Genomic DNA, 21,550 nt, shown 5'->3' with positions numbered 1-21,550 from the left:
GTTAAAGCTGTGTGTATATATATATATATAAAGATATGCCTAACACACATCTCCTGGGGGTTAAAGCTGTGTGTATATATATATATATATAAAGACATGCCTAACACACATCTCCTGGGGATTAAAGCTGTGTGTAGAAAGACATGCCTAACACACATCTACTGGGGATTAAAGCTGTGTGTATAAAGACATGCCTAACACCTATCTCCTAGGGATTAAAGCTGTGTGTATATATAGACATGCCTAACACACATCTCCTGGGGATTAAAGCTGTGTGTATATATAGACATGCCTAACACCTATCTCCTGGGGATTAAAGCTGTGTGTATATATAGACATGCCTAACACACATCTCCTGGGGATTAAAGCTGTGTGTATATATAGACATGCCTAACACCTATCTCCTGGGGATTAAAGCTGTGTGTATATATAGACATGCCTAACACCTATCTCCTGGGGATTAAAGCTGTGTGTATATATAGACATGCCTAACACCTATCTCCTGGGGATTAAAGCTGTGTGTATAAAGACATGCCTAACACACATCTCCTGGGGATTAAAGCTGTGTGTATAAAGACATGCCTAACACCTATCTCCTGGGGATTAAAGTTGTGTGTATATATAGACATGCCTAACACACATCTCCTGGGGATTAAATCTGTGTGTATAAAGACATGCCTAACACATCTCCTAGGGATTAAAGCTGTGTGTATATATAGACATGCCTAACACCTATCTCCTGGGGATTAAAGCTGTGTGTATATATAGACATGCCTAACACCTATCTCCTGGGGATTAAAGCTGTGTGTATAAAGACATGCCTAACACCTATCTCCTGGGGATTAAAGCTGTGTGTGTGTATAGCTCCTTCTTCCTCTCTCTGAGGAAACCTAGCCACTAATCCTCTGTCACCAGGTTCTCTGAGACAACCCTATAGTACTCTACAACTGCTGCCTTCCTCTCCTTCCACTTATTTTCCCTCCTCCCTTCCTCTACACTCCCTCTTCATCCTCCCTCTCTTCCCTTCCTCTACACTCCCTCTTCATCCTCCCTCTCTTCCCTTCCTCTACACTCCCTCTTCATCCTCCCTCTCTTCCCTTCCTCTACACTCCCTCTTCATCCTCCCTCTCTTCCCTTCCTCTACACTCCCTCTTCATCCTCCCTCTCTTCCCTTCCTCTACACTCCCTCTTCATCCTCCCTCTCTTCCCTTCCTCTACACTCCCTCTTCATCCTCCCTCTCTTCCCTTCCTCTACACTCCCTCTTCATCCTCCCTCTCTTCCCTTCCTCTACACTCCCTCTTCATCCTCCCTCTCTTCCCTTCCTCTACACTCCCTCTTCATCCTCCCTCTCTTCCCTTCCTCTACACTCCCTCTTCATCCTCCCTCTCCTCCCTCCCCCCCCTTCCTTCCACTGAGGTGTTAGCCACCCATCTGAGACAGATCATACATATGTTTTTTTTTTTTAAACCACATTACTTTAGCTTCATTTGTGCAAAAAATGTAAACTATTCTACCCAGAAAAAGGCTTTACATAGAGAACCATAGCAGCATGGCTGTTCTTCCTGTCATGAATGGAAGACCCACTGGCAGTGAGAACAGCACAGTGCTCAGTGAGTGGAAACAGGTTCTTCTCTCTGTCACACACTGGGCTAGATAACACAGCCTCTCTGACTGTTGCAAACCTGTGGCCTGTGGCTTTGGTGTGTGTGTGTGTGTGTGTGTGTGTGTGTGTGTGTGTGTGTGTGTGTGTGTGTGTGTGTGTGTGTGTGTGTGTGTGTGTGTGTGTGTGTGTGTGTGTGTGTGTGTGTGAATTCTCCTGAAATGAGTTAGACAATTAGTTAGAATGTTCACTTGTTCTAATCTGCTGTGGATTCTCAGAACCTCTTTCGTTCTAGACTTCTTATGCAACATTACAGGCAAGTCTACCATGCTGGTTGTTGCCAAATCTCTGACTACAGTCGTCTTGACTGCTGGGAACTGCTTGGAGTTTCCTCATTTCTGATAGTGTATTGACTGATTTCATGACATTCTGCTGGCTGGTTGGCTGGTTTTCTAACTGCTCCTTCAGTTGCTTAAAAACTGCTGATGCAAGAGCGACATCTACCCATTTCTAAATATACCCACCCAGCCAACCGGACCCTGGTGTTGCTTAGAATATCCACCAGGTTTTGTTAAGTTGATAATTTCTCCTGTCTCTACATCTAGATCATTCTGTCATTCAACCTAGATCATTTCCAGTTGGTGCACATGTCTCTTGGCCTGCTAGCTGAGCCTTGTTGTCTCTTGGCCCGCTAGCTGAGTCTTGTTGTCCCTTGGCCCCCTAGCTGAGCCTTGTTGTCCCTTGGTCTGCTAGCAGAGCCTTGTTGTCCCTTGGCCCGCTAGCTTAGCCTTGTTGGCCCGCTTGCTGCCCGGCCCGCTAGCTTAGCCTTGTTGGCCCGCTAGCTGAGCCTTGTTGGCCCGCTAGCTGAGCCTTGTTGGCCCGCTAGCTGAGCCTTGTTGGCCCGCTAGCTGAGCCTTGTTGGCCCGCTAGCTGAGCCTTGTTGGCCCGCTAGCTGAGCCTTGTTGGCCCGCTGCTGAGCCTTGTTGGCCCGCTAGCTGAGCCTTGTTGGCCCGCTAGCTGAGCCTTGTTGGCCCGCTAGCTGAGCCTTGTTGGCCCGCTAGCTGAGCCTTGTTGGCCCGCTAGCTGAGCCTTGTTGGCCCGCTAGCTGAGCCTTGTTGGCCCGCTAGCTGAGCCTTGTTGGCCCGCTAGCTGAGCCTTGTTGGCCCGCTAGCTGAGCCTTGTTGGCCCGCTAGCTGAGCCTTGTTGGCCCGCTAGCTGAGCCTTGTTGGCCCGCTAGCTGAGCCTTGTTGGCCCGCTAGCTGAGCCTTGTTGGCCCGCTAGCTGAGCCTTGTTGGCCCGCTAGCTGAGCCTTGTTGGCCCGCTAGCTGAGCCTTGTTGGCCCGCTAGCTGAGCCTTGTTGGCCCGCTAGCTGAGCCTTGTTGGCCCGCTAGCTGAGCCTTGTTATGAGCTGAAGACATTAGACTGCTTAGTATGGGACTATCCTACCTGAGCTAATTCATTGATTTATTGGTATGTCCATAATAAAGGAGGCCATGGTTACAGACTGGTGTTCATTACGTTTAGAAGGTCAGCACAACCTGTGTGCTTCTCAAAATTGTATAATGATATCCTGACTGACACACAGGGTGTGTGTGTGTGTGTGAGCCTTTTTTAAATTTATTTTTTACCTTTATTTAACCAGGCAAGTCAGTTAAGAACATATTCTTATTTTCAATGACGGCCTAGGAACAGTGGGTTAACTGCCTTGTTCAGGGGCAGAACGACAGATTTGTACCTTGTCAGCTCGGGGGTTTTGAACTCGCAACCTTCCGGTTACTAGTCCAACGCTCTAACCACTAGGCTACTCTAGCAACAGAGACCGAAACAGCCAGCTCACCACTCTGACGTAGCAGGGAACCAAACAGAAGCCAATGGAACAGAACGGGGAGGGGCCTACTTGAATTTGTCCAATAGAAACTGGTTTTCGTTGCAAAATGTTTTCCAGTTGGATTAAATGGTTTCATGTTTTTCGACTAATGATTTCTCCCCAGGTCAGAGGGTGTTGTTTTACCACTGTAACACACACACACACACACACACACACACACACACACACACACACACACACACACACACACACACACACACACACACACACACACACACACACACACACACACACACACACACACACACACACACACACACACACACACACACACACAGCATGGGACCTTGTGGGGATCAAGAATTGATTTCCATTCAAAATCCAATTTTCCCTAACAGCTAACCCGTAAGCTTAAAATAGCCTTTGTCCTTGTGGGTGTGATCTTGTTTTACTGTCCTTGTGGGGACTTTTGAGGATGGAATAACAAGACTGGGCACTGGTTTGGTGGGTACCTTTTGTGTTGCAGGGCCTGAGGGCAGACTGGCAGGCAGCGTATTGTTGCTGACTCTACTGTCCCGGAAGTACAGATTGGTGTGTGTGTGTGTGTTTGTGAGGCAGGGGGATTATCCTGCTTTCTGTGGCTGCTGACTGGGCCTGTGTATGTCTCCTTGCTCTTTCTTTCACTGTTTGTGCGGCAAAGGGGCCAGAGGCTGTAGGGGCGCGAGGCTGTAGGGGCGCGAGGCTGTAGGGGCGCGAGGCTGTAGGGGCGCGAGGCTGTAGGGGCGCGAGGCTGTAGGGGCGCGAGGCTGTAGGGGCGCGAGGCTGTAGGGGCGCGAGGCTGTAGGGCTTTACAGTGCACTACTGTTGACCAGGGTCCATTGTAGGGCTTTACAGTGCACTACTGTTGACCAGGGTCCATTGTAGGGCTTTACAGTGCACTACTGTTGACCAGGGTCCATTGTAGGGCTTTACAGTGCATTACTGTTGACCAGGGTCCATTGTAGGGCTTTACAGTGCACTACTGTTGACCAGGGTCCATTGTAGGGCTTTACAGTGCACTACTGTTGACCAGGGTGCATTGTAGGGCTTTATAGTGCACTACTGTTGACCAGGGTCCATTGTAGGGCTTTACAGTGCACTACTGTTGACCAGGGTCCATTATAGGGCTTTACAGTGCACTACTGTTGACCAGGGTCCATTATAGGGAGCGGTCGGGGAAGCTTCCAGAAGCAGATTGTTCTGTTGATAGAGCTTTGATGAGTCTCTGCTTCTCAACCATTAAGAGGTCGTTAGCTGAATGTAGTTAACAGGATCAATGGTGCTTTTGAAGTCAATACAGACCTGGAGAGAGAGAGAGAGACACACACACACGCACACGCACACGCACACACACACACACACACACAGCAGTACAGTAGCATGACAACTGTTTCATTCATTGAAATAAACTAGTAACCTATGGGTCTGTGGTTTAGGTGTATCTCATAAGAGCTGATAAACCAGTTTCAGTCACATTCTGTTTATTCATTCTGAACACACACAGAGCGAGAAAGAGGGGTTGAGTCATTCTGGAGAGAGAGGTTGAGACATTCTGAACAGGGAGAGGGGTTGAGTCATTCTGGAGAGAGAGGTTGAGACATTCTGAACAGGGAGAGGGGTTGAGTCATTCTGGAGAGAGGGTTGAGTCATTCTGAACAGGGAGTGGGGTTCATTCTGAACTGGGAGAGGGGTGGAGTCATTCTGAACTGGGAAGGGCAGGAGTCATTCTGAACAGGGAGAGGGTTGAGTCATTCTGAACAGGGAGAGGGGTTGAGTCATTCTGGAGAGAGAGGTTGAGTCATTCTGAACAGGGAGAGGGCAGGAGTCATTCTGAACTGGGAAAGGGGTTGAGTCATTCTGAACAGGGAGAGGGGTTGAGTCAGGAGAGAGGGGTCATTCTGAACAGGGAGAGAGGTTGAGTCATTCTGAAGAGGGTTGAGTCATTCTGAACAGGGAGAGGGGGAGAGGGGTTGAGTCATTCTGAACGGGAGAGGGGTTGAGTCATTCTGAGGGGAGAGGGGTTGAGTCATTCTGAACAGGGAGAGGGGTTGAGTCATTCTGAACGGGAGAGGGGTTGAGTCATTCTGAACGGGAGAGGGGTTGAGTCATTCTGAACAGGGAGAGGGGTTGAGTCATTCTGAACAGGGAGAGGGGTTGAGTCATTCTGAACTGGGAGAGGGGTTGAGTCATTCTGAACGGGAGTTGAGTCATTCTGAACAGGGGAGAGGGGTTGAGTCATTCTGAACAGGGAGAGGGGTTGAGTCATTCTGAAGGTGAGAGGGGTTGAGTCATTCTGAACAGGGAGAGGGGTTGAGTCATTCTGAACGGTTTGAGTCATTCTGAACGGTGAGAGGGGTTGAGTCATTCTGAACAGGGAGAGGGGTTGAGTCATTCTGAACGGTGAGAGGGGTTGAGTCATTCTGAACAGGGAGAGGGGTTGAGTCATTCTGAACGGGAGAGGGGTCATTCTGAACGGGAGAGGGGTCATTCTGAACGGGAGAGGGGTTGAGTCATTCTGAACAGAGGGGTCAGAGTCATTCTGAACGGGGAGAGGGGTTGAGTCATTCTGAACGGGAGAGGGGTTGAGTCATTCTGAACGGGGAGGTTGAGTCATTCTGAACGGGGAGAGGGGTGTCATTCTGAACGGGGAGAGGGGTCATTCTGAACGGGGAGAGGGGTGAGTCATTCTGAACGGGAGAGGGGTTGAGTCATTCTGAACGGGGAGAGGGTTGAGTCATTCTGAACGGGAGAGGGGTCATTCTGAGTCATTCTGAACAGGGAGAGGGGGAGTTGAGTCATTCTGAACAGGGAGAGGGGGAGTTGAGTCATTCTGAACAGGGAGAGGGCTGGAGTCATTCTGAACGGGAGAGGGCTGGAGTCATTCTGAACAGGGAGAGGGGTTGAGTCATTCTGAACGGGAGAGGGGTTGAGTCATTCTGAACGGGAGAGGGGTTGAGTCATTCTGAACGGGGAGAGGGGTTGAGTCATTCTGAACGGGGAGGGGGTTGAGTCATTCTGAACGGGGAGAGGGGTTGAGTCATTCTGAACGGGGAGAGGGGTTGAGTCATTCTGAACGGGAGAGAACGGGTTGAGTCATTCTGAACGGGGAGAGGGCTGGAGTCATTCTGAACGGGGAGAGGGGTTGAGTCATTCTGAACGGGAGAGGGGTGGGTTTCTGAGTGGAGTCATTCTGAACGGGGAGAGGGGGGAGAGGGCTGGAGTTGAGTCATTCTGAACGGGGAGAGGGGTTGAGTCATTCTGAACGGGGAGAGGGCTGGAGTCATTCTGAACGGGGAGAGGGGTTGAGTCATTCTGAACGGGGAGAGGGGTTGAGTCATTCTGAACGGGGAGAGGGGTTGAGTCATTCTGAACGGGGAGAGGGGTTGAGTCATTCTGAACGGGGAGAGGGGTTGAGTCATTCTGAACAGGGAGAGGGCTGGAGTCATTCTGAACAGGGAGAGGGCTGGAGTCATTCTGAACAGGGAGAGGGCTGGAGTCATTCTGAACAGGGAGAGGGCTGGAGTCATTCTGAACAGGGAGAGGGCTGGAGTCATTCTGAACAGGGAGAGGGCTGGAGTCATTCTGAACAGGGAGAGGGCTGGAGTCATTCTGAACAGGGAGAGGGAGGGGTCTTGCTCCCGTTCAACTCTTAGTGTGCACTTCTCACTAAAGAAGTGTTAACTCACCCTCCCCTCTTCCTCTCTGCGTCCTTCTCCAGGGTCATCTTTCTGAGGGCTTGGTGACTAAATGGTACCGGTCTCCTCGCCTGCTGCTCTCTCCTAACAACTACACCAAGGCCATTGACATGTGGGCTGCCGGATGCATCTTCACCGAGATGCTCACCGGGAAAACGCTCTTCGCAGGTCAGTCAAGCACAGACTTACACGGGTGACCGGTGAGGCAGGTTCACTGTGCCACTGAACTACGGGGCAGAAATGTAGGCCACAGGCTTCATGGCACGTGGGTTCTGGCAGAGCTCACACTCTCTGACATGGTGTGACTGATATGGGGCAGACAGTTTTAAGTGGTGCCAGGGGAAGGGGGTTGGATATGGAGCTGCTTGTCTATATCAGTGTAAACTCTGGGGGGGGGGGTAACCTTGAAAATTAGCTTGCTAGCTGAGGTAACCTGGAGAGTGGGGTAGCTAAACTGAGGTAACCTGGAGAGTGGGGTAGCTAAACTGAGGTAACCTGGAGAGTGGGGTAGCTAAACTGAGGTAACCTGGAGAGTGGGGTAGCTAAACTGAGGTAACCTGGAGAGTGGGGTAGCTAAACTGAGGTAACCTGGAGAGTGGGGTAGCTAAACTGAGGTAACCTGGAGAGTTGGCTAGCTAAACTGAGGTAACCTGGAGAGTTGGCTAGCTAAACTGAGGTAACCTGGAGAGTTGGCTAGCTAAACTGAGGTAACCTGGAGAGTTGGCTAGCTAAACTGACTGAATCTTATGCTTAGTGACCAGACAGAGAAGCATCAGGTCCTGTTTTTAGAGTCTTTGGCATCACTCACTTGACCGAGGATCAAACCCCCCCCCTCCCCTTTCAATCTCAGGATGGACACTAACCACAAGGCCACTGAGTTGGTGGCCTGACAGTTGGGTGTAAACGAACCCTGTGTTTTTAACCCTGTGTTGAACCGGTGTTCTTGCAGGAGCCCATGAACTGGAGCAGATGCAGCTGATCCTGGAGTCCATCCCTGTGCTGAGAGAAGAGGACAGGCAGGAGTTACACAGTGTTATCCCCGTCTTCATACACGGTGACATGTCCCAGCCGCACAACCCACTGGCCAAGCTACTGCCCGACGTCAGCCCACAGGGTGAGTCTAGACCCGTACTCGTGTAGACACATACACAGTGACATGTCCCAGCCACACAACCCAGTGGCCAAGCTACTGGCCAAGCTACTGGCCAAGCTACTGGCCAACCCACTGGCCAAGCTACTGGCCAACCCACTGGCCAAGCTACTGGCCAAAGCTACTGCCCGACGTCAGCCCACAGGGTGAGTCTAGACTCGCACTCGTGTAGACACATACACAGTGACATGTCCCAGCCACACAACCCACTGGCCAAGCTACTGGCCAACCCACTGGCCAAGCTACTGGCCAAGCTCAAGCTACTGGCCAAGCTACTGGCCAACCCACTGGCCAAGCTACTGGCCAACCCACTGGCCAAGCCACTGGCCAAGCTACTGGCCAACCCACTGGCCAACCCACTGGCCAAGCTACTGGCCAAGCTACTGGCCAACCCACTGGCCAACCCACTGGCCAACCCACTGGCCAACCCACTGACCAACCCACTGGCCAAGCTACTGGCCAAGCTACTGGCCAAGCTACTGGCCAAGCTACCACGTCAGGGCGTGAGTCTAGACACACAGTCACACTCGTGACGTACACACACTCACGTGCCCACTGGACAAACTGATGCCTGACATACCACCAGGTGAACCCACACAAACTAACACACTCACGTGCCCACTGGACAAACTGATGCCTGACATACCACCAGGTGAACCCACACAAACTAACACACTCCTATTCTATACCATATTGGCCCGTACATGCCACACTGCACCATGGTAAATGCTCCTCTTCCCTTCCAGCCCTGGATTTCCTGCAAAAGATCCTGACCTTTAACCCCATGGACCGTCTGACAGCAGAAGAAGCCCTCGCCCACCCTTACATGTCTGACTACTCCTTCCCCCTGGACGAACCCGTCTCGCTACACCCCTTCCACATAGAGGATGAGGTGGATGATATCTTACTGATGGACCAGGGGCACAGCCACACCTGGGACAGGTACATGGAGACGCACTGTAGTCTACGGAGACACACTGGGGTACATGGAGACACACTGTAGTCTACGGAGACACACTGGGTTACATGGAGACACACTGTAGTCTACATACACACACTGGGGTACATGGAGACGCACTGTAGTCTACATACACACACTGGGGTACATGGAGACGCACTGTAGTCTACGGAGACACACTGGGGTACATGGAGACGCACTGTAGTCTACGGAGACACACTGGGGTACATGGAGACGCACTGTAGTCTACATACACACACTGGGGTACATGGAGACGCACTGTAGTCTACGGAGACACACTGGGGTACATGGAGACTGTAGTCTACATACACACACTGGGGTACATGGAGACACACTGTAGTCTACATACATACACTGGGGTACATGGAGACCACTGTAGTCTACTGGGGTACATGGAGACGCACTGTAGTCTACATACACACACTGGGGTACATGGAGACACACTGTAGTCTACATACACACACTGGGGTAATGGAGACACACTGTAGTCTACATACACACACTGGGTTACATGGAGACGCACTGTAGTCTACTACACACACTGGGGTACATGGAGACACACTGTAGTCTACATACACACACTGGGTTACATGGAGACACACTGTAGTCTACATACACACACTGGGGTACATGGAGACGCACTGTAGTCTACATACACACACTGGGGTACATGGAGACGCACTGTAGTCTACGGAGACACACTGGGGTACATGGAGACGCACTGTAGTCTACGGAGACACACTGGGGTACATGGAGACGCACTGTAGTCTACATACACACACTGGGGTACATGGAGACGCACTGTAGTCTACATACATACACTGGGTTACATGGAGACGCACTGTAGTCTACATACACACACTGGGTTACATGGAGACGCACTGTAGTCTACATACACACACTGGGGTACATGGAGACGCACTGTAGTCTACATACACACACTGGGGTACATGGAGACGCACTGTAGTCTACATACACACACTGGGGTACATGGAGACGCACTGTAGTCTACATACACACCTGGGACAGGTAAATGGAGACACACTGTAGTCTACATACACACACTGGGGTACATGGAGACGCACTGTAGTCTACATACACACACTGGGGTACATGGAGACGCACTGTAGTCTACATACACACACTGGGGTACATGGAGACGCACTGTAGTCTACATACACACACTGGGGTACATGGAGACGCACTGTAGTCTACATACACACCTGGGACAGGTACATGGAGACGCACTGTAGTCTACATACACACACTGGGGTACATGGAGACGCACTGTAGTCTACATACACACACTGGGGTACATGGAGACGCACTGTAGTCTACATACACACTGGGGTACATGGAGACGCACTGTAGTCTACGGAGACACACTGGGTTACATGGAGACACACTGTAGTCTACATACACACACTGGGGTACATGGAGACGCACTGTAGTCTACATACACACACTGGGGTACATGGAGACGCACTGTAGTCTACGGAGACACACTGGGGTACATGGAGACGCACTGTAGTCTACGGAGACACACTGGGGTACATGGAGACGCACTGTAGTCTACATACACACACTGGGGTACATGGAGACGCACTGTAGTCTACGGAGACACACTGGGGTACATGGAGACGCACTGTAGTCTACATACACACACTGGGGTACATGGAGACACACTGTAGTCTACATACATACACTGGGGTACATGGAGACGCACTGTAGTCTACGGAGACACACTGGGGTACATGGAGACGCACTGTAGTCTACATACACACACTGGGGTACATGGAGACACACTGTAGTCTACATACACACACTGGGGTACATGGAGACACACTGTAGTCTACATACACACACTGGGTTACATGGAGACGCACTGTAGTCTACATACACACACTGGGGTACATGGAGACACACTGTAGTCTACATACACACACTGGGTTACATGGAGACACACTGTAGTCTACATACACACACTGGGGTACATGGAGACGCACTGTAGTCTACATACACACACTGGGGTACATGGAGACGCACTGTAGTCTACGGAGACACACTGGGGTACATGGAGACGCACTGTAGTCTACGGAGACACACTGGGGTACATGGAGACGCACTGTAGTCTACATACACACACTGGGGTACATGGAGACGCACTGTAGTCTACGGAGACACACTGGGGTACATGGAGACACACTGTAGTCTACATACATACACTGGGGTACATGGAGACGCACTGTAGTCTACGGAGACACACTGGGGTACATGGAGACGCACTGTAGTCTACATACACACACTGGGGTACATGGAGACACACTGTAGTCTACATACACACACTGGGGTACATGGAGACACACTGTAGTCTACATACACACACTGGGTTACATGGAGACGCACTGTAGTCTACATACACACACTGGGGTACATGGAGACGCACTGTAGTCTACATACACACACTGGGGTACATGGAGACGCACTGTAGTCTACATACACACACTGGGGTACATGGAGACGCACTGTAGTCTACATACACACACTGGGTTACATGGAGACGCACTGTAGTCTACATACACACACTGGGGTACATGGAGACGCACTGTAGTCTACGGAGACACACTGGGTTACATGGAGACACACTGTAGTCTACATACACACACTGGGGTACATGGAGACACACTGTAGTCTACATACACACACTGGGGTACATGGAGACACACTGTAGTCTACATACACACACTGGGTTACATGGAGACGCACTGTAGTCTACATACACACACTGGGGTACATGGAGACACACTGTAGTCTACATACACACACTGGGTTACATGGAGACACACTGTAGTCTACATACACACACTGGGGTACATGGAGACACACTGTAGTCTACATACACACACTGGGGTACATGGAGACACACTGGGTTACATGGAGACGCACTGTAGTCTACATACACACACTGGGGTACATGGAGACACACTGTAGTCTACATACACACACTGGGGTACATGGAGACACACTGTAGTCTACATACACACACTGGGGTACATGGAGACGCACTGTAGTCTACATACACACACTGGGGTACATGGAGACACACTGTAGTCTACATACACACACTGGGGTACATGGAGACACACTGTAGTCTACGGAGACACACTGGGTTACATGGAGACGCACTGTAGTCTACATACACACACTGGGTTACATGGAGACACACTGTAGTCTACATACATACACTGGGGTACATGGAGACACACTGTAGTCTACATACACACACTGGGGTACATGGAGACGCACTGTAGTCTACGGAGACACACTGGGGTACATGGAGACGCACTGTAGTCTACATACACACACTGGGGTACATGGAGACTCACTGTAGTCTACATACACACACTGGGGTACATGGAGACACACTGTAGTCTACATACACACACTGGGGTACATGGAGACGCACTGTAGTCTACATACACACACTGGGGTACATGGAGACACACTGTAGTCTACATGGGGTACATGGAGACACACTGTAGTCTACATACACACACTGGGTTACATGGAGACACACTGTAGTCTACATACACACACTGGGGTACATGGAGACGCACTGTAGTCTACATACACACACTGGGGTACATGGAGACGCACTGTAGTCTACATACACACACTGGGGTACATGGAGACACACTGTAGTCTACATACATACACTGGGTTACATGGAGACACACTGTAGTCTACATACACACACTGGGGTACATGGAGACACACTGTAGTCTACATACATACACTGGGTTACATGGAGACACACTGTAGTCTACATACACACACTGGGGTACATGGAGACGCACTGTAGTCTACATACACACACTGGGGTACATGGAGACACACTGTAGTCTACATACACACACTGGGGTACATGGAGACGCACTGTAGTCTACATACACACACTGGGGTACATGGAGACACACTGTAGTCTACATAGACACACTGGGGTACATGGAGACGCACTGTAGTCTACATACACACACTGGGTTACATGGAGACGCACTGGGGTACATGGAGACGCACTGTAGTCTACATACACACACTGGGTTACATGGAGACGCACTGTAGTCTACATACATACACTGGGTTACATGGAGACACACTGTAGTCTACATACACACACTGGGGTACATGGAGACACACTGTAGTCTACATACACACACTGGGGTACATGGAGACGCACTGTAGTCTACATACACACACTGGGGTACATGGAGACGCACTGTAGTCTACATACACACACTGGGGTACATGGAGACACACTGTAGTCTACATACACACACTGGGGTACATGGAGACGCACTGTAGTCTACATACACACACTGGGGTACATGGAGACGCACTGTAGTCTACATACACACACTGGGTTACATGGAGACGCACTGGGGTACATGGAGACGCACTGTAGTCTACATACACACACTGGGTTACATGGAGACGCACTGGGGTACATGGAGACGCACTGTAGTCTACATACACACACTGGGTTACATGGAGACACACTGGGGTACATGGAGACGCACTGTAGTCTACATACATACACTGGGGTACATGGAGACGCACTGTAGTCTACATACATACACTGGGTTACATGGAGACGCACTGTAGTCTACATACACACACTGGGGTACATGGAGACACACTGTAGTCTACATACATACACTGGGTTACATGGAGACACACTGTAGTCTACATACATACACTGGGTTACATGGAGACGCACTGTAGTCTACATACATACACTGGGTTACATGGAGACGCACTGTAGTCTACATACACACACTGGGGTACATGGAGACACACTGTAGTCTACATACACACACTGGGGTACATGGAGACGCACTGTAGTCTACGGAGACACACTGGGGTACATGGAGACGCACTGTAGTCTACAAACACACACACTGTAGTCTACATACACACACTGGGGTACATGGAGACGCACTATAGTCTACATACACACACTGGGTTACATGGAGACTCACTGTAGTCTACATACACACACTGGGGTACATGGAGACTCACTGTAGTCTACATACACACACTGGGGTACATGGAGACTCACTGTAGTCTACATACACACACTGGGGTACATGGAGACGCACTGTAGTCTACATACACACACTGGGTTACATGGAGACGCACTGGGGTACATGGAGACGCACTGTAGTCTACATACACACACTGGGGTACATGGAGACGCACTGTAGTCTACATACACACACTGGGGTACATGGAGACGCACTGTAGTCTACGGAGACACACTGGGGTACATGGAGACGCACTGTAGTCTACATACACACACTGGGGTACATGGAGACGCACTGTAGTCTACATACACACACTGGGTTACATGGAGACGCACTGTAGTCTACATACACACACTGGGTTCCATGGAGACACACTGGGTTACATGGAGACGCACTGTAGTCTACATACACACACTGGGGTACATGGAGACTCACTGTAGTCTACATACACACACTGGGGTACATGGAGATACACTGTAGTCTACATACACACACTGGGGTACATGGAGACGCACTGTAGTCTACATACAGTCTACATACACACACTGGGGTACATGGAGACGCACTGTAGTCTACATACATACACTGGGGTACATGGAGACGCACTGTAGTCTACATACACACACTGGGGTACATGGAGACGCACTGTAGTCTACATACACACACTGGGTTACATGGAGACGCACTGTAGTCTACATACACACACTGGGTTACATGGAGACGCACTGTAGTCTACATACACACACTGGGGTACATGGAGACGCACTGTAGTCTACATACACACACACTGTAGTCTACATACACACACTGGGTTACATGGAGACGCACTGTAGTCTACATACATACACTGGGTTACATGGAGACGCACTGTAGTCTACATACATACACTGGGTTACATGGAGACGCACTGTAGTCTACATACACACACTGGTGTACATGGAGACGCACTGTAGTCTACATACACACACACTGTAGTCTACATACACACACTGGGGTACATTGAGATGCACTGTAGTCTACATACACACACTGGGTTACATGGAGACTCACTGTAGTCTACATACACACACTGGGGTACATGGAGACTCACTGTAGTCTACATACACACACTGGGGTACATGGAGACGCACTGTAGTCTACATACACACACTGGGTTCCATGGAGACGCACTGTAGTCTACATACACACACTGGGGTACATGGAGACGCACTGTAGTCTACATACACACACTGGGGTACATGGAGACGCACTGTAGTCTACATACACACACTGGGTTACATGGAGACGCACTGTAGTCTACATACACACACTGGGTTACATGGAGACGCACTGTAGTCTACATACATACACTGGGTTACATGGAGACGCACTGTAGTCTACATACATACACTGGGTTACATGGAGACGCACTGTAGTCTACATACATACACTGGGTTACATGGAGACGCACTGTAGTCTACATACACACACTGGGTTACATGGAGACACACTGTAGTCTACATACACACACTGGGGTACATGGAGACGCACTGTAGTCTACATACACACACTGGGGTACATGGAGACACACTGTAGTCTACATACACACACTGGGGTACATGGAGACACACTGTAGTCTACATACATACACTGGGTTACATGGAGACACACTGTAGTCTACATACATACACTGGGTTACATGGAGACGCACTGTAGTCTACATACATACACTGGGTTACATGGAGACGCACTGTAGTCTACATACACACATGGAGACACACTGTAGTCTACATACACACACTGGGGTACATGGAGACGCACTGTAGTCTACGGAGACACACTGGGGTACATGGAGACGCACTGTAGTCTACATACACACACTGGGGTACATGGAGACGCACTGTAGTCTACATACACACACTGGGGTACATGGAGACACACTGTAGTCTACATACACACACTGGGTTACATGGAGACGCACTGTAGTCTACATACATACACTGGGTTACATGGAGACGCACTGTAGTCTACATACACACACTGGGGTACATGGAGACGCACTGTAGTCTACATACACACACTGGGGTACATGGAGACTCACTGTAGTCTACATACACACACTGGGTAGTCTACATACACACACACTGTAGTCTACATACACACACTGGGGTACATGGAGACGATGCACTGTAGTCTACATACACACACTGGGTTACATGGAGACTCACTGTAGTCTACATACACACACTGGGGTACATGGAGACGCACTGTAGTCTACATACACACACTGGGTTACATGGAGAGACGCACTGTAGTCTACATACACACACTGGGGTACATGGAGACGCACTGTAGTCTACATACACACACTGGGGTACATGGAGACGCACTGTAGTCTACATACACACACTGGGTTACATGGAGACGCACTGTAGTCTACATGCACACACTGGGTTCCATGGAGACGCACTGTAGTCTACATAGACACACTGGGGTACATGGAGACGCACTGTAGTCTGGAGACACACTGGGGTACATGGAGACGCACTGGTCTACATACACACACTGGGGTACATGGAGACACACTGTAGTCTACATACACACACTGGGGTACATGGAGACGCACTGTAGTCTACATACACACACTGGGTTCCATGGGTACATGGAGACGCACTGTAGTCTACATACACACACTGGGGTACATGGAGACACACTGTAGTCTACATACACACACTGGGGTACATGGAGACACACTGTAGTCTACATACACACACTGGGGTACATGGAGACGCACTGTAGTCTACATACACACACTGGGTTACATGGAGATGCACTGTAGTCTACATACACACACTGGGTTCCATAGCTAGTTAGTTATAGAAGAGGGTTTCTTTTACTGTGGAGGTCAGACTCAGGGGTTTGTGCTGTGGGTTGTCTTAACCCTTCATCTCCCTCCACCCAGCAGGTACCGTGACAGCCAGCTTTCAGAAGGGGACTGGCACCTCCACACCCACAGCATTCTGGACACTGACGAGGTACAGGTGGACCCTCGGGCTCTGTCTGACCAAACTGACGAGGAGGAGGTTCAGGTACAGAGATAAACACACACACACACACACACACACACACACACACACACACACACACACACACACACACACACACACACACACACACACACACACACACACACACACACACACACACACACACACACTTAACACCACCCACCACCCTAACCCCTGCCCCTCCTACCCCTCCAGGTGGACCCTCGTAAGTATGCAGACGGAGACCGGGAGTTCCTGGACGGTCCTTCCTACGGCTACTCCTCCCTCTTCACTCCCGAACGCTCGTGGCCCGACCCCGATGACGAACACTTTGACCTTCACCACGAGAACAAGTACTGTGACCTGGAGTGTTCCCACACCTGTAACTACAAGGTGGTGTCTCCGTCCTACCTGGATAACCTGATCTGGAGGGACAGCGAGGTCAACCACTACTACGAGCCCAAGCTCATTATAGATCTGTCCAACTGGAAGGAGCAGCAGAGTAAAGAGAAACAGGCTCAGGCTGCAGGCAGAGACAAGGAGCACAAGGCCCAGAAGAGCAAGTGTGAGAAGAACGGCCTGGTGAAGGCTCAGATGGTTCTACAGGTAGAGAAGGGCCCGGTGGAGAAGGACTCCCAGCAAGAGAAGAACCAGACCCAGACTACTCAACAGAATCAAGGCTTTGACTTTGACTCCTTCATCGCCGGCACCATCAAACTGAGCCTGCGAACTGAGCCCAGCGACGTGGGACTCCTGGGGGACGTGGGCCTCCTGAGCGAGGTGGGAGTGGGCCTCCTGAGCGAGGTGGGCCTCCTGAACGAGCTCAACTCGTCTGTGTCCCAGCTGGAGGCTCCGCGGTCAGGCTCCATGTCCAAAACCATCAGCCAGGAGAAGGAGGAGAAGTGCCTGGTGAACTTTGCTCAGGTCAGCATCACCGTGGGGACCGCTGGGCCTGGGGCGCGTCCCGCACACCCCTGGGAGAGCTTCGGAGGAGGGGAGAGGGTGGAGGAGCGGAGAGGTGGGTGTCTGATGGACGGGGCGGGGCGCTGGGACGTTGGGAAAGAGGAGCAGCTCCAGAAGGACAGCTGCTACACCAGCTACCTGGACAGACTGTTCAGCAGGAAGGACGAGGGCAGCGGGGAGAGTGCTGCTAGCGCCGCCGACACCCCAGAACCTGAGCCCTCGGATGTGGGAGGGGAGAGGGAACGGGACGAGGCGGGCTTCCTGGCGCGGAGTGGAGAAATCATGTTTAACATGCAGCTGGACTCTCTGGCGCTGCCGGGATTCGATGCTACGACCGACGTGCCGGTCAAATCCATCCAGGCCTCCCTCGCTCCCTCCACGGTCAAATCCATCCAGGCCTCCCTCGCTCCCTCCACGGTCAAATGCTCGCCTCAGATCGCCCACACAACCTACAGCAGCTTCTTCAAGCATCTGAATTAAAAAAAACAACTGATACAATACCATGTTCCTCACAGTGCCAGATCTCTAGGCTGGTTCTGTTCTGTTGTCCTTGTATTTGATTTCATTATGATAGTGATGTTATTTTACTTGAATCATTTCATACCAGATCGTATGGCTCCTTTTTTTAAATATAAACTTTTCTTTTGTATAATTTTTTGTTTGTTTTGTTGTAGGAGTTAAAGGTAAAATAGACTGGGCTGAAAAGTTGCTGATCAAACATCAGAGGTTATTACCTCCGGGGGTCACTGACCCTACCTGAGTTGATCTCCCCAATTATCCCTCAGCATCCACCAACTGGCAGCGTTTACACTGCACACTGAGTACTGTAGACTAGAAGGAGAGGAGAGAAGGAATGGGGAAGAGAGAAGGAAGGTGGAGAATTGGATAGTGGGAGATATATGGAGGGATATGAGAAGTGGTGCGATGCTAAGCAGAACAGCCCTGTTGATCCTGCAGCCTTTTCCCCCCTGAGCTCATCACTGATCTAAGACCTGTGGCTGATTAAGTGAAAGGAAGGTTTGCACCCTATCACTTAAACCAATCAGACCCTCTCAGATCAGTCATGTGGTCAACACAGGAAGAGGTGTATAGAAATCACAGCTTTGTATCTGTGCCATTCTGGTGTCTGTGACAGCATGGCCAGTGCCATTGAGGCTATCTCCATTTTAAAGTAGTATATTTTCTTCTTCTTTTGATGTTTGAAGAGTGTAACGCTAATATTGGTGACTTTACCGCCACCTGCAGTCTTCGAGTCTTGAAACCAAATCGTGTTATTCATTTAGTGGCCACTAGATGGCGGTCATATAGCTTAAAGCCATTTACAAACTAGGCAAACCAATTTGAAGAAGACAAATGCTCTGCTGATCGCTCCCAACCCATAGGAATCCCCACCCAGTTCAATACTTTAAAATGGTGGAAGCCCTCAATGGAAATGTCCAATGCAAAAACAGGTTATTTCCAAGTAATGATCCATGGGAGGAAGGATAAATATCTTAACAGAGCCAATGTGAGAAGATGGGAGGGCATTGTGAACTAAAGGAGAGAGGTGTATTGTGGGAGACGTAGTCATGCTGACATCACAATCGCTGTAGGTCTTTTCACCAGGGAGGGGGGGACAGGCTTTTCTTAAAAATAAAAAAAAAGGTTTTATTTGAAAATTTACTTTAATTATTTTTACCAAGTGTTTTAATTTATTTCTGTATAATTTCCCAAAAGAGGCTTCCTGAAACCCCCTCATTTCAGACTGTAGTTTGTTTGACACATGATGCCAGCAGCGAACCATTACTCCTGGACCCTTTGTGAATGTGTTATCTACCTCAAGGTAACAGCAGCGAGAGACATTCGAAGCCGCACTAGTGCTTTACACACACACACACACACCCGCACTCTCTCACTACCATCTTCACACACACACACACACACACACACACACACACACACACACACACACACACACACACACACACACACACACACACACACACACACACACACACACACCTGCACTCTCTCACTACCATCCTCACACACACACACACACACACACACACACACACACACACACACACACACACACACCCGCACTCTCTCACTACCATCCTCATACACACACACACACACACACTCTCTCACTACCATCCTCACACACACACACACACACACACACACACACACACACACACACACACACACACACACACACACACACACACACACACACACACACACACACACACACACACACACACACTCTCTCTCTCACTACCATCCTCATACACATTGCATTGACATAGTGACCTTCTGTTTTGACAGTCGTGTTTCCATTATTTATTTCTAGCAGATATTTATTTGAACGAGACAACGTGTTATTTCAATGTAACTGTTCTGGACACCGAGGCGTTGGACGAGAGGGACGGGGGGGAGTGAGATGGAAGGACATCCCATTATTCATTGTGTCACTACGGTAATTCATTAGTTATGGTAGGTTGCAAGTTAATAATTAATTAATCTGTCTAAGTTATAGAAGCTTTCCATTTTCAATCATTTGTCATTTTTTATTTATAGGTGCATTCTGTTTGTTTTGGGGGGGGAATGCTTCATGAGAAGCACTGAAGTCTTACCTTAAAAATGTAAATGTAAATGGTTAAAATGGTGTGCATGGAAGAAACAGGAGGTACATTAACATGTTAAGGGTGTACATCATTACATTTAATTGTGTTTTTATTACATATTTAAGTTTCCAAGCATGATACGATTAAGTTCTGAAGGTGTAGCATGTTCAACATGAGGACATTAGTTTTTGCCTTAAAGCTGCCTCTCCATTTTGTAATAATCGGTTCCCCTGTTCTATGAAATATCTCATTTAATAAACATGACCAGCAAACAATTGGACTGTCTTTTTTCTTTGTTTTAGAAAGAATATGGAACCTTTTGTTTCAAAGACAACTGTTGAAAAAGCGCTATGGACAAACACATCTTCATGCATCCTCTCCTGTCTCCCTTCTCTCTCTCCTCCCTCTCCCCTCTCTCCTCCCTCTCCTTGCTCTCTCTCCTCCCTCTCCCTCTCTCTCCTCCCTCTCCTCTCTCTCCTCTCTCTCTCCTCCCTCTCCTCTCTCTCCTCCCTCTCCTCTCTCTCTCCTCCCTCTCCTCTCTCTCTCCTCTCTCTCCTCTCTCTCTCTCCTCCC

At 49.7% G+C, this 21,550-nt stretch overlaps 1 protein-coding gene across 4 annotated transcripts in view; it reads left to right on the top strand.

Annotated features, from left to right (window-relative positions):
* Nucleotides 1-20,353, top strand: part of LOC124021446 (mitogen-activated protein kinase 6-like) — a 37,757-nt gene extending 17,404 nt beyond the window's left edge. For 3 of the 4 annotated variants that reach the window (XM_046336634.1, XM_046336635.1, XM_046336633.1), the window contains exons 4-8: nucleotides 7,187-7,331; nucleotides 8,113-8,277; nucleotides 9,060-9,255; nucleotides 17,318-17,444; nucleotides 17,619-20,353. In XM_046336634.1, coding sequence (XP_046192590.1) covers nucleotides 7,187-7,331; nucleotides 8,113-8,277; nucleotides 9,060-9,255; nucleotides 17,318-17,444; nucleotides 17,619-18,845 — 1,860 coding nt within the window. In that variant the 3' untranslated portion in view covers nucleotides 18,846-20,353. The remainder of the gene's footprint in view (nucleotides 1-7,186; nucleotides 7,332-8,112; nucleotides 8,278-9,059; nucleotides 9,256-17,317; nucleotides 17,445-17,618) is intronic. The other variant, XM_046336637.1, reaches the window with a different exon arrangement.
* The last annotated feature ends 1,197 nt before the right edge of the window (nucleotides 20,354-21,550 follow it).

The sequence above is a fragment of the Oncorhynchus gorbuscha genome, unplaced genomic scaffold, assembly GCF_021184085.1.
Source record: "Oncorhynchus gorbuscha isolate QuinsamMale2020 ecotype Even-year unplaced genomic scaffold, OgorEven_v1.0 Un_scaffold_1117, whole genome shotgun sequence".
Lineage (NCBI taxonomy): Eukaryota > Metazoa > Chordata > Actinopteri > Salmoniformes > Salmonidae > Oncorhynchus > Oncorhynchus gorbuscha.
The sequence above is the reverse complement of the archived record's forward strand: the minus strand, read 5'-3'. Positions and strand labels throughout refer to the sequence as shown.